Raw genomic sequence first — 17809 nt, forward strand, 5'->3', positions numbered from 1 at the left:
AATGTTCATATTTTCATCTCATCTATAATGTTCGTGAACAAAGTTTTTTCAAAAAATGAAAAAAAAAAAGTTTTTGCTTCCCCCCGAATGGTTACTTCCCTCTTGATCCTACCACTATATATATATATATATATATATATATATATATATATATATATATATATATATATATATATATATATATAATCATAATCATTTTTTTTACATATCTTCTTTATATATTATACCAATAACAAAGTGATAATTAGCAAAGCATTTTTGAAAAAAGCTTATTTGGAAGAGTTTAAACCCTTAGATTAAAAAATCATAATGGACTACAACCATTAGATGAAGTTCTCTCGATATATTTGCAAACAATTGAGTTTGGTACATGAGTGAGCGCGTTAAATATGAATACGCAGGCCGAAAGCACTCGTTGCATCGCGCGTGCCGGACCCGGACTAGTTTGCAAACAATTGAGTTTGGTACATGAGTGAGCGCGTCCGTTTTCTCCAAAACGTTTTCTCCAACTCTAATCCATTGACAAACTCTATTGCAATTCGATTTGTAATCAATTTTTGTAATCCAATCCTACCACAATTCAGTCTTCTCAAACATCAAAATCATAACTACAAGCCAATCACAACTATCGACATCTATAACGTCAATCATGGTTCTCAAAACCCTTATTACAATTCAATTATGCCTTATTGGTACCGTATTTTTTTGTTCTGCTTGAAGAATTGATTTATTGAAGAACTAAACTTCAATTAGCTGTTTTTTTATAATAGCTTTAAGTAATTGAAGCTTATCTTTGATTCAGGTTTCTAAGTTTGCTTAATGCAATGATATTGGTATGTATCTATCTAATTTTGTTTTTGATTTATTATTTATCACCTACGTATAGATAGATTGATTCAGAGGATTTAAGCGAAGGAAACGGAGAAACGAAAGAAACCGAGAAGTAAAGAAACCGAGACTATTTCGGGTGTCTGTAATAGCTTCAATATTTTTACTGTAACAGTTGGGTGCATCAGTTTTTTATGCGTTTAAGGACAAAACAGGTCTCCAGATATATGTAGTCGTTGAATAAGGAGACAAACACACTGAGACCAGGAAGCAGGAAACCAAGGCCAAATGTCGAAGAGACATAAAGTCCTGGCGAGTCATCCAGTCTGGATGGTGTTTCAGTGAGACGCGGGAAAAAGACCTGAAGAAGAAGCAACATGCTAAAGGGATCCAACATGGAGAATTCGTAACGAAGAAGACGAGCTAAGCAAGCCAGTTGAAACCAACATTTGACCATCATTTGCATAACTACATAGAGGCAGGGGTGGCACCCCTTAGTGGATTTGAAATATCCATTGTTAAAATTTTGGATTTTTTAATTTTATCCCAGTAGATTTAAAATTTTTAAGCTTAAAATTTGATTTAGCCTCAAAAGCCTCTAGATTTTGCCTTCAACCCAAATGCCCATGACCTAGAAGTTTGTGTTTTCGTGGAAGAATGGAAGAAAAAAAAAATTATAGTGAATGTGAACGCTTAAAACATTTAAACCTCGATGAAAAAAATTTCTGCTTCCGCCACTGATAATCACTACAATTAAAACTCCAAAAACTCCAATACTACCTTGTAACAACCCAACCCGATAACCGACCATAAACAGTCCCAAAAAAAAAAAATTTAAAAGCTGCTGGACAGGGGAGTGCGCGGCGCGCATCCCCTGTAGTGCGCGGCGCGCACAGAGCATTCCAGCTTCTGTCCGAACTGTTTTTAACACTCAAAAAGATGGACAACTTCCCGACATTTTTAGACCGAACGCTTTTCACAACAAACTTATATATGTAAAACTAACACGAATCAAACATAAAAATGATGTTTTACAAGCGGGGCCCACACGACCCAAAATACAAGTTTAATACAATTTTAGAGTTTCGACCACCAAAAAGTTTAAGTTCCAAACTACACAATGAGCATGGCGTTTGGGATTAAACTACCCAACTACCGGTCAAACTCCAAGAGCTACTAAAGCCAAAAGCGTCCCCTAGTATCAAGCGGGATCTCTAGTCCAATACGATGCCCTTACCTCTGTCCAAAACCGAACCTATAAAATGGTAAACAACGAGAGGGTAAGCAAAGCTTAGTGAATGCAATAATTATACGAATACATATATAATTATACCTACTTGCATACACTTACACAAACCGCAAACATACTAGCAACACAATTAGCTTATCGTCACATTAACAAGCTATAATCTCCAATACCACAAGCTAGCAACAACCGCATAATAATATAACTCGAAATGATATAATATGCTTACAACACAAGTAACCATGGTCGACCAATAGTACAAGGGAACGGTGCTCGCGAAAACGCCATCGGTGTTCATAACATCCATTAGGGCACTTAACACCTCGCACCACTAACCCCTAGGGTGGCACCTTAACACCTCGGCACATCACCCCGAGTGGCATCTTAACACCTCGATGCAACACTCATTATTTTACGGAGTGGTGTCTTAACACCTCGACACTACACTCCTAGGTGGCATCTTAACACCTCGATGCTACACCCGAGTGGCATCTTAACACCTCGATGCTACACCCTTCACGTGAAACATGGTGTCTTAACACCTCGACACTACACCTTTCACGCTACAACAAATAGATACATTATATACATACGCATATAATTATTCCACTCACCTTAATAATTAGATGACGATTTCAACCTCCACAAGCTTCAAAGCAAAGTACCTAATATAATAAGTACTTGATCAACACACAAGCTAAGTGGACTCAATACTAACACTTACACATGAGCATTTAATGAATTAATGTATTAAATCGCCCATTTATACCAAAACCGCCCAATTAAAGTCAAGACCACCACTAATCACTTAAAAGCTAGTGATTAAGGTCTAACAACACCAACTAATACATAATTAGGGTAATTCATACCCATCTTTCCAAACTAGGTCAATTTATCACCCAAATAACCATTTTAAGACAACACACTCATTTCGGGTCATCCACTAACTAACCAACACCCATTTACTAATTAACTAGGTGTGTTAGCAATTAACTCACCAATTAGGGTTCATAAACATCATTTAATACTTTGAAACCCTAGACTAGTCACCAATTAGTATTTAAGACTCAATTTTACCCAAGAACACCCAAAATCACCAATAATGGGTTTTGTGTTCATCATTTACTCAAACCCTAACCCTTACACTAAATTAAAGTAAGGAAAATAAAATTAGAACATACCAAAACTACCACAACGAAGCTAGAGATAAGATGAACGACTTTAATGCTTGAACTTTAACCTAAAACAAGCTCCTTCCTTTTGGATTTAAGCTTTCTCTCTCAAAAATCACAATCTCTCTCTAGAATTAAAGTTAAAGTGATAAGGTTGTTGATAATGGAGTAATGGTGCTCCACAAACTGACCTATCTGTCTTTAACCCGTCCATAAGTGAATTTACCAAAATGCCCATCAAAATATCTGATTTAAAAAGCTGGAACCCGGCTACAGTAAGGGGTGCGCGGCGCGCTCCCTTTAGTGTGCGCGGCGTTCACTAGGCTCAGCTCACTCAGTGACTTCTGTTTAACTGCACAACATCACCCACACTCTATGTAATATATTTACACTGCTGTACAAACTGATTAGGGTCTTACAACTCTCCCCCACTTATTCGGAGCGCGCCCTCGCGATCCAAGCCGCATGACAAGAGGGAAGATAAACCAACACGAATTCTTCGGGCTCCCAGGTAAACTCGGAACCCTTACTACGACGCCATTGAAATTTAAAAGTCCTAACCTCTTTATGCCTCAACCTTTTGACCTTCTCATCGAGTAAAGCAATCGGCTCCTCAATATACTCTAACTTATTGTTTAGCTTAATTTCGTCTAACGGCACCCATGATGAATCATCCGCAAGATACTTACGGAGATGGGAAACATGAAATGTATTATGAATCCCCGCAAGCTCTTCGGGTAATTCCAAACGATACGCGACTTCACCAACACGAGCTGAAACTTTAAAGGGACCAATAAACTGAGGAGCTAACTTTCCCCGTTTTTGAAATCGAATAATACCCTTCCATGGCGAAACCTTAAGCATCACCATATCGCCTTCTTGAAATTCGATCGTTCATCTACGTTTGTCGGCATACGACTTTTGTCTATCTTGAGCCTTTCTTAAATGTTCCCGAATAATATCAATCTTGTTATTCGTCTCTAAAACCAAATCGGTACTCCCGATTTCTCTTTGACCCACTTCTCCCCAACAAATGGGAGTTCGACACCTCCGCCCGTAAAGCATCTCATAAGGTGGCATCCCGATACTAGTATGATAACTATTATTGTACGAGAATTCCACCAAAGGCAAATGCTCGTCCCAACTACCACCGAAATCAATAATGCACGCCCGTAACATATCTTCCAAAGTTTGGTTCGTACGTTCGGTTTGACCGTCAGTTTGAGGATGATACGTCGTGCTCAACTTCAATTGTGTACCCATATCCTCATGAAACTTTTCCCAAAATCGAGAAGTAAAACGGGTATCTCGATCCGAAATAATAGATATAGAAACCCCATGTCGAGCGACCACTTCCTTGATAAACAACTTAGCCAAGGTCTCCGACGATATCGCTTCTTTAATGGGAAGAAACAAAGCGCTTTTTGTCAATCGGTCATCTATAACCCAAATCGAATCGAATTGGGTTCTCGCCGTCTTAGGTAACTTTGTTATGAAATCCATGGTAATGTGCTCCCATTTCCATTTCTGAATTTCTAACGGTTGCAATTTACCATATGGCTTTTGGTGTTCGGCTTTTACTTGCAAACACGTAACGTATTGCTCAACATACTTCACAACATCACGCTTCATGCCCGGCCACCAATAATCTTTCTTCAAGTCAAGATACATTTTCGTCGCGCCCGAATGAATAGAATATTTTGACTTATGTGCTTCATCAAGTAGCACTCGTCGTAATCACCCATCTTAGGCACCCACACCCTTCCTTGAAAAGACAACAAACCACGCGGACCCATAGTAATAAACTCCGATTGGCCCACGATTTGCTCCGTATGCTTGTTGTGAACATAAGCCTCTATTTGAATCTCACCAAGCTTTTCAAGAAAATCGTTGATAATAATCAAACGTAAAGATCCAACTCGTATCGCCGGATGTTGACTCTTTCGACTCAACGCATCCGCGACAACGTTCGCCTTACCCGGATGATAAAGTATCTCACAGTCATAGTCTTTCACCACATCCATCCACCAACGTTGGCGATAATTCAAATGTCGTTGATTAAAGAGATGTTTCAAACTCTTATGATCCGAATAAATCGTACACTTGACACCATACAAGTAATGGCGCCAAATTTTCAACGCATGCACAACCGCCGCCAACTCAAGTTCATGAGTCGGATACCTCGTTTCATGTTCCTTTAATTGTCGAGAGGCATAAGCGATGACTTTACCTCTTTGCATTAGAACACACCCGAGACCATTTAAGGAAGCATCACAATAAACCACCATGTCTTCAACACCTTCCGGTAACACTAACACCGGTGCTTGACACAACTTCTCTTTTAACAATTGAAAAGCAATTTCTTGCTCGTTCTCCCAAACAAACCTCGCATTCTTCCTTGTCAATTTCGTCAACGAAGAAGCGATCTTAGAAAAATCTTGAATAAACCGACGATAATAACCGGCCAATCCGAGAAAACTTCGGGTTTCCGTAGGCGTAGTCGGTCGTCCCCAACTCTTCACCGTCTCGATCTTCCCCGGATCTACTTGAATACCGTTTTCGTTCACAATATGACCAAGGAATTGAACTTCCCTTAGCCAAAATTCACATTTGGAGAACTTTGCATACAACTTCTCCTTTCGTAGCGTCTTCAATACTTCACGCAAATGATGTTCATGTTCGTTCATACTTTTCGAGTAGACTAGTATGTCGTCAATGAACACTATTACCGACTTGTCCAACATAGGTTGGCACACTCGGTTCATAAGATCCATGAATGCCGCCGGTGCATTCGTAAGACCAAAGGGCATAACTACAAACTCATAATGCCCGTAACGCGTTCGAAAAGCCGTTTTCTCTATGTCTTCCTCACAGACCCGCATTTGGTGATAGCCGGACCGTAGGTCGATCTTAGAGAAATACGTTGCACCATGAAGTTGATCAAATAAATCGTCAATCCTAGGTAATGGATAACGATTCTTGATCGTCACTTTATTCAACTCACGGTAATCAATGCACATACGCATACTACCATCTTTCTTCTTCACAAATAACACCGGAGCGCCCCATGGCGAAGCACTCGGTCGAATAAAACCCTTCTTGAGCAACTCTTGGGTTTGATTTAACAACTCTTGCATTTCCGTTGGTGCTAAGGAGTTTTAGCAATGGGAGTAGCTCCCGGAACCAACTCAATACGAAACTCAACTTGTCTTTCCGCCGGAACACCCGGTAATTCGTCCGGAAAAACGTCTTCGAATTCACTAACAACCGGAATTTCACGAATAGGTGGTGGCTCATTACGAGTATCAACAACATGAGCAAGGAAAGCCATGCCACCACTAAAAACAAAACGACGTGCCCGTGCAAAAATGCATATCGGCACCGGTCTCCTTCGCTTATCACCATGAATAATTAACTCTCCCCCACTTAGGGTCTTCACACGAATAAACTTATCATGGCATGCAATATCGGCTCTATAACGATCGAGCCAATCCATACCAACGACAATATCAAAGTCGCCCAAGGTCATTGGAATAAGATCAATTTTAAAGGTTTCGGCACCAAACACAACATCACAATTTTCACACACATCAACCACTAGCACCGTCTTGCCGTTCGCTATTTCGACTTCTATCGGACGAATTAACTTAGCTAACGGCCTATTAAGTTTAGGCACGAATTTAGGAGACACAAACGACAAATTTGCACCGCTATCGAAAAGAATCCTTGCCGAATTAGAATTAACCATGTAAGTACCTGAGACAACTTCGTGCGATTGTTTGGCTTCATCATTGGTCATCAAATAGTTGCGACCCCTAGCCGTACCCGCCGCTTTCTCTAACCGCTTCACATTATCATTTCGCAAATCAGGACACTCCGGCTTCTTATGCCCCTCTTTGCCGCAATTAAAACAAGTGACTTTGTTTTCGGAAGATGGTTTCGGACACTCACGAGCCATGTGACCCGGTTGCCCACAATTGTAGCACGTATAAGAAAACCCACCGGTAGTGCCCTTCTTTGCACTATTGACACTTTCGGCCCCCCTCTTGCTCTTGCTCTTCTTGCTTGAGGCGTTAGAGTAACTAAAACCTTCAAACTTTCTTTTGGAAAACATGAAATCACTCTTTCTTGGAACCTCCGGCTCAAAACCCCGAGCCAACTCGAACAATTCATCAAAAGACTTAGCCATACCCCGACTAATCTTCCCCTTGTACTCATCATTCAAAGTACGGTAGAAATCCTTCATGAGCTTATGATCATCACCCACATATTCCGGGCAAAAACGAGTCTTTGCCAAGAATGTAGACTTGAGGGTAACCAAATCCATGGAACCTTGTTGCAAATGGTGCAACTCGTCCCGGATTCTATCGAGGTCGGAAGAAGTTCGGTATTCTTTGAAAAATTCTTTCTTGAACTCTTCCCAAGTCAAGCCCATACATTGTTCTTCACCATACAAGTTGATTTTATCGTCCCACCACAACTTAGCTTCTTCGCGTAACATGCTAGCACCATACCTCGTCTTCTTTTCGGGAGGACATTCCGCGGTACGGAAAGCTCCCTCAATATCGGAGATACAACATGTACTTTTTAAAGGATCCCGCACCCCATTAAACATCGGGGGTTGAGCATCCTTGAAGTTCTTGTAGTGGAAGTCCCGCCTTCCTTCGCCTCCTTCACCGCGAGGATAGATATTCCTAGCGTCAAGGGCCTCTTCGATAGTGGCCTTCATTCGTTCATTAATTAGATCGGTTATTTGCTCATCAACCGAATCTTGAAAGACCTTTCAGACGTCCGTAAGAAAATCCGCTTTTAACTTTTTAAAGACGGCCTCAACCTTGGCCGAAAACTCGGCGTCCTCGCTTGTACTTCCGTTATCATGATCGGGACCGTTTCTCGTCTTCATTCTATAAAACGAAATAGGTTAAACCACAAAACGAAAGGACAATTACATGTGTATATACATATATGCCACACTACTCCATCTCGCTGAACAATCGTCGTACATTGCTTGTTTAACACGACTTGCGCCCGTAATAATGGTAGCTAGTCATTACTACGCGAGCACGTCGCATTAACTCGCTAGTACAACACCTATCTCGCTTGATGCTTGCTAAACACAACACAAACAATTAGCACAAGGTTAATTCTCATAAACCAATGCACTAACAATTCCCGATTAGACACAAAGTCCTACAAGTCCCGCATAAAACGCTCACACAATAAGGTCTAAGTCTAGGCACCTATCTCAAGTCGCCTAAATCCCTTAGACCATGCTCTGATACCACTTGTAACAACCCAACCCGATAACCGACCATAAACAGTCCCAAAAAAAAAAAAAATTTAAAAGCTGCTGGAAAGGAGAGTGCGCGGCGCGCATCCCCTGTAGTGCGCGGCGCGCACAGAGCATTCCAGCTTCTGTCCGAACTGTTTTTAACACTAAAAAAGATGGACCACTTCCCGACATTTTTAGACCGAACGCTTTTCACAACAAACTTGTATATGTAAAACTAACACGAATCAAACATAAAAATGATGTTTTACAAGCGGGGCCCACACGACCCAAAATACAAGTTTAATACAAGTTTAGAGTTTCGATCACCAAAAAGTTTAAGTTCCAAACTACACAATGAGTATGGCGTTTGGGATTAAACTACCCAACTACCGGTCAAACTCCAAGAGCTACTAAAGCCAAAAGCGTCCCCTAGCATCAAGCGGGATCTCTAGTCCAATACGATGCCCTTACCTTTGTCCAAAACCGAATCTATAAAATGGTAAACAACGAGAGGGTAAGCAAAGCTTAGTGAATGCAATAATTATACGAATACATATATAATTATACCTACTTGCATACACTTACACAAACCGCAAACATGCTAGCAACACAATTAGCTTATCGTCACATTAACAAGCTATAATCTCCAATACCACAAGCTAGCAACAACCGCATAATAATATAACTCGAAATGATATAATATGCTTACAACACAAGTAACCATGGTCGACCAATAGTACAAGGGAACGGCGCTCTCGAAAACGCCATCGGTGTTCATAACATCCATTACGGCACTTAACACCTCGCACCACTAACCCTTAGGGTGGCACCTTAACACCTCGGCACATCATCCCGAGTGGCATCTTAACACCTCGATGCAACATTCATTATTTTACGGAGTGGTGTCTTAACACCTCGACACTACACTCCTAGGTGGCATCTTAACACCTCGATGCTACACCCGAGTGGCATCTTAACACCTCGATGCTACACCCTTCATGTGAAACGTGGTGTCTTAACACCTCGACACTACACCTTTCACGCTACAACAAATAGATACATTATATACATACGCATATAATTATTCCACGCACCTTAATAATTAGATTATGATTTCAACCTCCACAAGCTTCAAAGCAAAGTACCTAATATAATAAGTACTTGATCAACACATAAGCTAAGTGGACTCAATACTAACACTTACACATGAGCATTTAATGACTTAATGTATTAAATCGCCCATTTATACCAAAACTTCCCAATTAAAGTCAAGACCACCACTAATCACTTAAAAGCTAGTGATTAAGGTCCAACAACACCAAATAATACATAATTAGGGTAATTCATACCCATCTTTCCAAACTAGGTCAATTTATCACCCAAATAACCATTTTAAGACAACACACCCATTTCGGGTCATCCACTAACTAACCAACACCCATTTACTAATTAACTAGGTGTGTTAGCAATTAACTCACCAATTAGGGTTCATAAACATCATTTAATACTTTGAAACCCTAGACTAGTCACCAATTAGTATTTAAGACTCAATTTTACCCAAGAACACCCAAAATCACCAATAATGGGTTTTGTGTTCATCATTTACTCAAACCCTAACCCTTACACTAAATCAAAGTAAGGAAAATAAAATTAGAACATACCAAAACTACCACAACGAAGCTAGAGATAAGATGAACGACTTTAATGCTTGAACTTTAACCCAAAACAAGCTCCTTCCTCTTGGATTTAAGCTTTCTCTCTCAAAAATCACAATCTCTCTCTAGAATTAAAGTTAAAGTGATAAGGTTGTTGATAATGGAGTAATGGTGCTCCACAAACTGACCTATCTGTCTTTAACCCGTCCATAAGTGAATTTACCAAAATGCCCATCAAAATATCTGATTTAAAAAGCTGAAACCCTGCTACAGTAAGGGGTGCGCGGCGCGCTCCCTTTAGTGTGCGCGGCGCGCACTAGGCTCAGCTCACTCAGTGACTTCTGTTTAACTGCACAACATCACCCACACTCTATGTAATATATTTACACTGCTGTACAAACTGATTAGGGTCTTACATACCTAAATACATCAACCAACTAACAACGTCCCTAAATCATTGAAAAGAAAAATGAAAACAATAACGAATACATCATTAAAAATCATTATCAAACCCCGACAAAGTATCACCCAACTAAAACAAAAAAAAAAGTGTGTTAATTTTAGAGGTATTAAATAGAACACCTTTTTTAAACATGTTATAACAAATTAGTCAAAAAAATCAATCTTGTTTTGCAAAAAATGCTCTCGCAAGTCTCAAGAATTATCTTGCGATTTGCGAAGACGTTTGCGAATGACGATCGTTTGACACCTGAATTTCAAATCGAGAATTGCATATCCCAAGCCGGGTCCTGTGATTTGTGAGATATTTGCAATATGCGACTATATAGTCGAGATATTTGCAGATCTAATATATATATATATATATATATATATATATATATATATATATATATATATATATATATATATATATATATATATTGCAGATCTAATCGAGATTTTGTGAATTTTTTAGATAATTTCCAACCATATAAATAGAATGGCTAGAAAACATAATGCTTTTACCAATAAAAACTTCGTCAAGTTCAATGAAGAGAAAAACAGAAGTAGCCGAAGGAGCTGTCACAAATAGAATTTGAGTACGACGGGGAAAAGCTAGTTGGATAAACAAGACAGGGATCGCTTTTGGTTGATCTTTGTGATGGGTTAGTTGACTAGATCAGGCGGGCTAGAACCTAAGATAGAATGGAAGCGTGAGGTCCCTTTAAGTTTTCAGCTAATCATAGAGATTACATTCCTTGAAAAGTATCATCTTAACAATTTATTTATTTACGATTTCTTATTAATTTGAAATCTTACAAAAAAAAAAAAAAAAAATTGTTGTTCATGTCTGTTATTGCGGGATTTCTATTAAAAAGTATTCCTTTGTATTTGTCTAACCGAGTGTTTTAGGACCATTTTAAATTTATCAAGTTTCACCTGAAAACAAACAATTCAAAATTTTTTTTTCTTCTTCTTTTTTAACGTTCTCTAGAAGTTAAATGTAGCACTTTGAGCCACCTCTTTGCAACAAATACATGGTACATAAAGTCTTAAAGTCTTGAGCTTGATAGAGTTCAAAAGTTAAAAAAACAAAAAATATATATTAAAAATATCACGTGTTTATGCTTGATAGAAGGAAATCGGGAATCATATATTCATTCATCATTCATTTATAACATATTAAAAAGTTAATTCTTTTTAAAGTAAGTATTTGAAAATCAAGAACAACCTACTTACCCGATCATTTTTTACGTATACACGCATTTTTGAGCGGAAATCGAACCGCATTACATAATCGACTTTTTTTTACTTATATTTTTTGCTTTTCTACTTATAATTTACGTAAATGGAAAGTCAAAATAATTAATTTCTTTAAATGTAATTTATATAACATTTAATATCAGTTTTAAGTTGTATAAAAGTTACATTATCTTGTAATTAAATCATATCAGTGAAATATATTTTTTGCACACATTTTGTATAACATTGGTAATCGTAATAATATTGATATTAATTTAAGATTTATACTCCCTCCGTCCCGAATTAATTGTCCAGTATTCCTTTTTCGGACGTCCCAAATTAATTATCCACTTCCAAATATGAAAAACAAATTTGATAAAGTTTACAATATTGTCAGAATTAATTAAATTACAAAGGTGAGAGAGATTTCTAATTAATTAGTTGAAGGTAAAACAGTAAAGTAAGAAAAAAGTACAGAAAAAGTACAGTGTGATAATAACATTTCTTAAACTGTGTGTTTTTTTGTTTGGGGACAATTAATCTGGGACGGAGGGAGTATGTTTTAACTTACCTGGAGTGTGATGGTGAGATCATTGCAACCCAATCACTTTCTGAGGGCTTTATAACACCTGTGACGTTAACCATGACATATTGCTCATCAGAAAGATCGGACGTCAAACTAGCACTGACATGGACATAAGGGCCGGCGTCACGACAAATCTTGAGATTGCGTCTATTAACTAGCCGAAAATCTGATAAAGCAGTATAGTTACCCAACTCGGTCATAGAGTTTTCAAAAGCCATATGCAATGATGAAGAGGAAACAAAATCTATAACGGTACAAGTGAAGAGAAACATAAACAGTAAAGATGATTTTGGTAGTTCCATTGAGAAAATAAACTGCTTGAAGTATTTTGTGGGTGTTGTGTTGTATGTGGTTTTGTTGGGTAGTCATAATGTACATGTTTTTAATGTTCTCTTGAATGAATTTGGAGCTATTCATACATTAATGTGTTTGGATGTAAAGAAAGTAAGTAATCAATGCACTAACGAATGAATTAAATTATTAAAGAAGGTCAAAGGAAATTGTATCAATCCAGATAAAAAAACACAGATTTTAAGCGTAATATTTTTATTAATTTTTTAGTTTTACTCTTTACTTTTAATCAAATTTTTTGTTTTGTTTTACATCTATAGAGTATGCGCACAAAAATACTTTATTACATTATTCTTTATCATTTATGGAAGTGACCAATTATTTTGAGAAATCGCAAAAAAATAGTGGACAATACTTATTAGACGGCAGAGTATAAGCTTTTTACTTATTAATTTTTTTCTTCTTAAAAAGACAAGAGACATTATTAACAAACCACAAAACTATACAACAACAACCATAGAACTGATTGCAAACAACCTTCTCTCTCCTCTCCAATTTTTCTCTCCGTACTGTAACCCCTCATTTTTTTTGTTGCCCTAAATTTTGTTATGCCGCCATTTCTCTCTTAGATCTGCCTTTCGATGGTGATTCGGCCTTTCCGCTTTCCGTTCAATAAGGTACGCCGCTTGTTCCATTTTCTTGGCGATGGTTATTATCCGTTCGTCATTTTCGGCCTCACTTACAGCGACCAGGCGGCGAATTCGAGTTTTCCTTGCACGGGTTCCGGGAGCTTTTTGTGTTTTTTGGGGTGTTTGATAGGTTGTTCGCTGTTCCGGTGGGGTTGCGCTGGCCTCTTGGTCGTCTCCTCAGTCGCTTGCTACCGTTTTTCTCTTTTGCGGTTGTAGGCGACGAGTTCCGACAGAACTCTACAACTCTCTTAGTCGTACTTCGAGTTGGTCTGGGTTTGGGGTCGATTTAGTTGGCTGCAGGTGTGCGTATATATGTCCTGAAATCCGGCAGTGTTCGGTGGTTGGCCTGCTGCCATCGATTACTGGAGGTGGATGGCAACTGATAACGGGCCTTAGGTGGTTACTAGTAGTTATTGCCGGTTCTTGGTGGCTGTGGGTGGCGGCAAGTAGAGGTTAATGGTTGTTGCTTGCTACTATTGGTGGATGTCTAGTGGCTTCAACGGCTGACGAAGACTTGGGTAGCTGATGATGCTGTTGACGACATTTGTTGGCGGAAGCGAGCTGCTGTTGGCCGGCTGCTTAAAATTTATGACTGTTTGAACCTAGGGGTTTGTAAATGTCCTTCGAAAACTTGGTAGAGATGACTGGTGCCTATATGGTTTGAGTTTGCATTGGTAATGTTCCTTTGCTGCTAGTTTGGTTCATTCATTCCATTTACTCGTCATCGGGTCTTCTGTGGGCTTGATGTTGTTGTCGCGGTGTTGACTTCGGTAAATAGGCATCGGCTTAGGTGTTCTTGGGTTGCCCGGTGAATGGTTTGATTTGGCGATTTCAGAGGAGTGAAATTGCGAGGTTGAATACGGGGTCGAGTTTATGTATATGTGTTGTAGGCTTAAGGTTGGTTTTTTATGTCTTCGAGATTTCAATTGTAATTCTTATTGTGTTCGCTTTGTAGTATTCGTTCAGATCTTTTAGAACGAACATAGTGTGTGTAATTGAGTTTTGATCGTCTGTGACCAAGTACTCTTACTACAGATCATCATTGTTGCTAAACCGGAACCTCGGTTCTATTATATATATATATATATATATACATACATATATATATATATATGTGTATGTATGTATGTATGTATGTATGTATGTATGTATATGTATATGTATATGTATATGTATATGTATATGTATATGTATATGTATATGTATATGTATATGTATATGTTGGTTGAATGTTGGTTAATGAACTAAACGACAAAGTTAAGTATAATGATTAACCAAAGAATAGTATGATGATTAACCAAAGAATATGTTTTGATGATGACACATACATATGCATAAGTGATGACCGACATCTTAACATAAAACATGGAAGGTCACTAATCCATACTTTATCTTGCAAATGACCAAGTCAAACATAGCTTAAAAGAATAGAATTAAAAGTTCAGCAACAAACACGGTCAAAGGCACGGTCGACCGCATAGCCAACTGTAACAACCCTGCTTTTTCCGTTACTTCCGTTAACCTTCCGTTAGTTTATTTAACGGCGCTTATTTAACTTTTGTGCGTTTACGTGTAATAAATGCGTACTTGATCTTTGGAGGGTTATAATAATTAATATGGGTGGATATTAATTCAAATAAATATTTCGGATGATGAAATACGATTAAAACGATACGCTTTTGATAACTACCTTTTGAGCAACGAAACGCTCGGATTTATTTTAATAATTAATTTTATTGATTATTAACTTTTTTAAAATATTTAATTTATTGGGTTTTTAATAAATTAAACGATTGGTTGCGTTTAACGATCGGGTTAGCGTTCCGGGCCCTCGGTACGACTAAACGACACTTAAAACGGACCACGATTACACGGAATTGCAAAACACGAGCTCGGGGATACCCCACATGGGCCATTCGGCTGACCACCCCGCTCCCCACCCTTTTATGTTGAATTTTGATAACTAGGAGGACTTATGTGCAATTTAGGAGAACTAGGGTTAGTATAAATTAGAATGTTTAACAAAAATTAGGGAAACCCTCACACAAAAAGAAAGCAGTCGACTCCCTCCTCCCTCTGCTCCATTCGTCGACCACCATCACCATCCCATAACTCTTACTTTTCAATTTTTGATAAAACCTTGAACATGAAAGTTGCAATTCTCGATCTCCTCTATGCGTTGGTTGTCATAACCCGTCCTTAACCATAAGAACGTGTTAGATAACGTATGATTTCATTGCGAGGTATTGACCTCTATATGCGACATTTTTAAAGAAAAACTGCATATATTATACATTACAAACCATGATCCTTATTTTTGATACAAGCTTTGGACAAAATAAAGATGATTATCGTTTAGCGATAATCTGCGACTTACAAACTTTACAAATGATAATAACAACCCGATTTCTAGCATATTTTACAACACAAGTTCTTGGATATGCAGTCTTATTTTTGACACAAATATGCGTACGCAAGATCCTGCTTAGATTCAACATGATGCAGCGGAAGCTTCTAATTATCACCTGAGAATAGACATGTTTAAAACGTCAACATAAAGTTGGTGAGATATAGGTTTAATGCCGGCAGCGATATAAATATAGACCACAAGATTTCATATATAAACATTTTAATAAAAATATTCTAAGTGGTTGAGCACTTGGTAACCATACTTAACATTTAATCACGTCGCATATTCCCTTTATTATGAAATCTTACTACACCGTACCAAGTGTAGTCACAAAACGAAGTACTGTGCAACCGTTGAATACTGGTCGTCCAGTCCGGTTGGGGTTGTCAGGCCCGATAGATCTATCAACAGGATTCGCGTTTACAATACCGCTGTAAATAACAGTTACCAAGCTACAGGGAAGTATGCCAGTGGTACAACTCAACGTAGAATATATTTTTCAGTTACTTGTGTCCATAACGTAAAACATAAAATACATGTATTCTCATCCCGAAATATTTAGAGTTTAAAAGTGGGACTATATACTCACTTTCGTCTTGAAGATATATATATTTTGACTTGGTCTCCCGGTTGATATCACGAACCTATCCATATATAATATATCAATACCTTTTCTTTTTAAACAACCGTCACATATATATACTTTTTATACTTTTAATAGTTTTAATAATTTCTTAGTCCGTAGTTAGCAGTCCGATGTTAGTAATTCAATTTTAATGGTTCATTTTTAGGTGTTTAATAAACCCCCAATGAAATAAATAAAAACCCCCATCGTATATGTATTGGTCGAGATTAATCTTGACCCACGGTACCGGTGTTGTCAAATGACGTGTTGCGTACATAAAGTACCGGTGTTGTTAAATGACGTGTTGTGTACAATCATGGGATCTTATGATTAATCTTCTCGTATTGTTTACGGGTGATCCTGAACCATATAAAATTAAATTATGAGTACATATATATAAAATATCATGTTATTTTAAAAAGATGTGATTTATTTAATTTCTCCAATTATTTTCGTAGCTAAACTAGTCTTAGATATCCGATCTCGTTTTGGTCATAGTTTCTTCGTTACAACTCCGTTTTCGTTGATTCAACTTGCCACTTCCTTGGATCGAGTCCCTCTTTAAGACTATGAACTGTAAATACCTTAGTTTGTATTCGAAATCACAGGTCATAGGTCAAACTTTAGTGAAACTTATGGAGTTGATCATTTTCCATCATGTAAACAACCTTAAATGATTATTTTTCTAAAAATACTTATACTTTGAGTTAAATCATGAAAATTTTATGTGTTAACATATTCATAGTAAATATCAATTTTCCAGAAAATAAGCCTCCAATTCAAAGTTCAAAATAGTTTTTAATTATCCAACCCAAAACAGCCCCCGGTTACACTCCGACACCGTAGATTCAGTTTTAAGGTGTTCTTTGAAAAACCAAGTTATACCTTGTTAAATTAGCATATATTTAAGTTATATTACAGGTCTTGAATTATTTTAAAAGTTAAGTTAGAAGGATCTATTTAGTTTGCAAACAAGTTTGAAAACATTCAAACTATGTTCTTGTTGTTAAAATTTTATACCATTAAATAAGATAGCTATATATATATGAATCGAATAAGGTTATGAACAAAGTTACTACCTCAAGTTACTTGGACAAGATTGCTGTAAAAGAGGAGTAAGAACCTAGAACCAAAAGAGTGATGGAATTGGATGAAAGATTGGAAGTAAACTTGTGTTCTTGAAAGGATTCTTGAAGTGTTCTTGTATGGTTTTTCTTATGATGATTAAGGGTTGTTTTTGAAGCTAAATGATGGGGAAAATGCTTGGAGATGATCAAGTATGAAGTTAAGAGTATTTTGAGAGAGAAATGGGAGTGTAAGTATGAGAAAATGGGGTGAAGAAATGGTGTGCA

At 37.7% G+C, this 17809-nt stretch overlaps 1 protein-coding gene across 1 annotated transcript in view; it reads right to left on the reverse strand.

The window, feature by feature from the left end:
* LOC139875432 (nucleotide pyrophosphatase/phosphodiesterase-like) overlaps positions 1-12744 on the reverse strand; it is a 26296-nt gene extending 13552 nt beyond the window's left edge. Inside the window, exon 1 of the mRNA XM_071862768.1 lies at positions 12428-12744. Within this exon, the coding sequence (XP_071718869.1) occupies positions 12428-12744 (317 nt within the window). The remainder of the gene's footprint in view (positions 1-12427) is intronic.
* Positions 12745-17809: the final 5065 nt, after the last annotated feature.

Source organism: Rutidosis leptorrhynchoides, chromosome 11, assembly GCF_046630445.1.
Source record: "Rutidosis leptorrhynchoides isolate AG116_Rl617_1_P2 chromosome 11, CSIRO_AGI_Rlap_v1, whole genome shotgun sequence".
In the NCBI taxonomy this organism is placed as follows: Eukaryota; Viridiplantae; Streptophyta; class Magnoliopsida; order Asterales; family Asteraceae; genus Rutidosis; species Rutidosis leptorrhynchoides.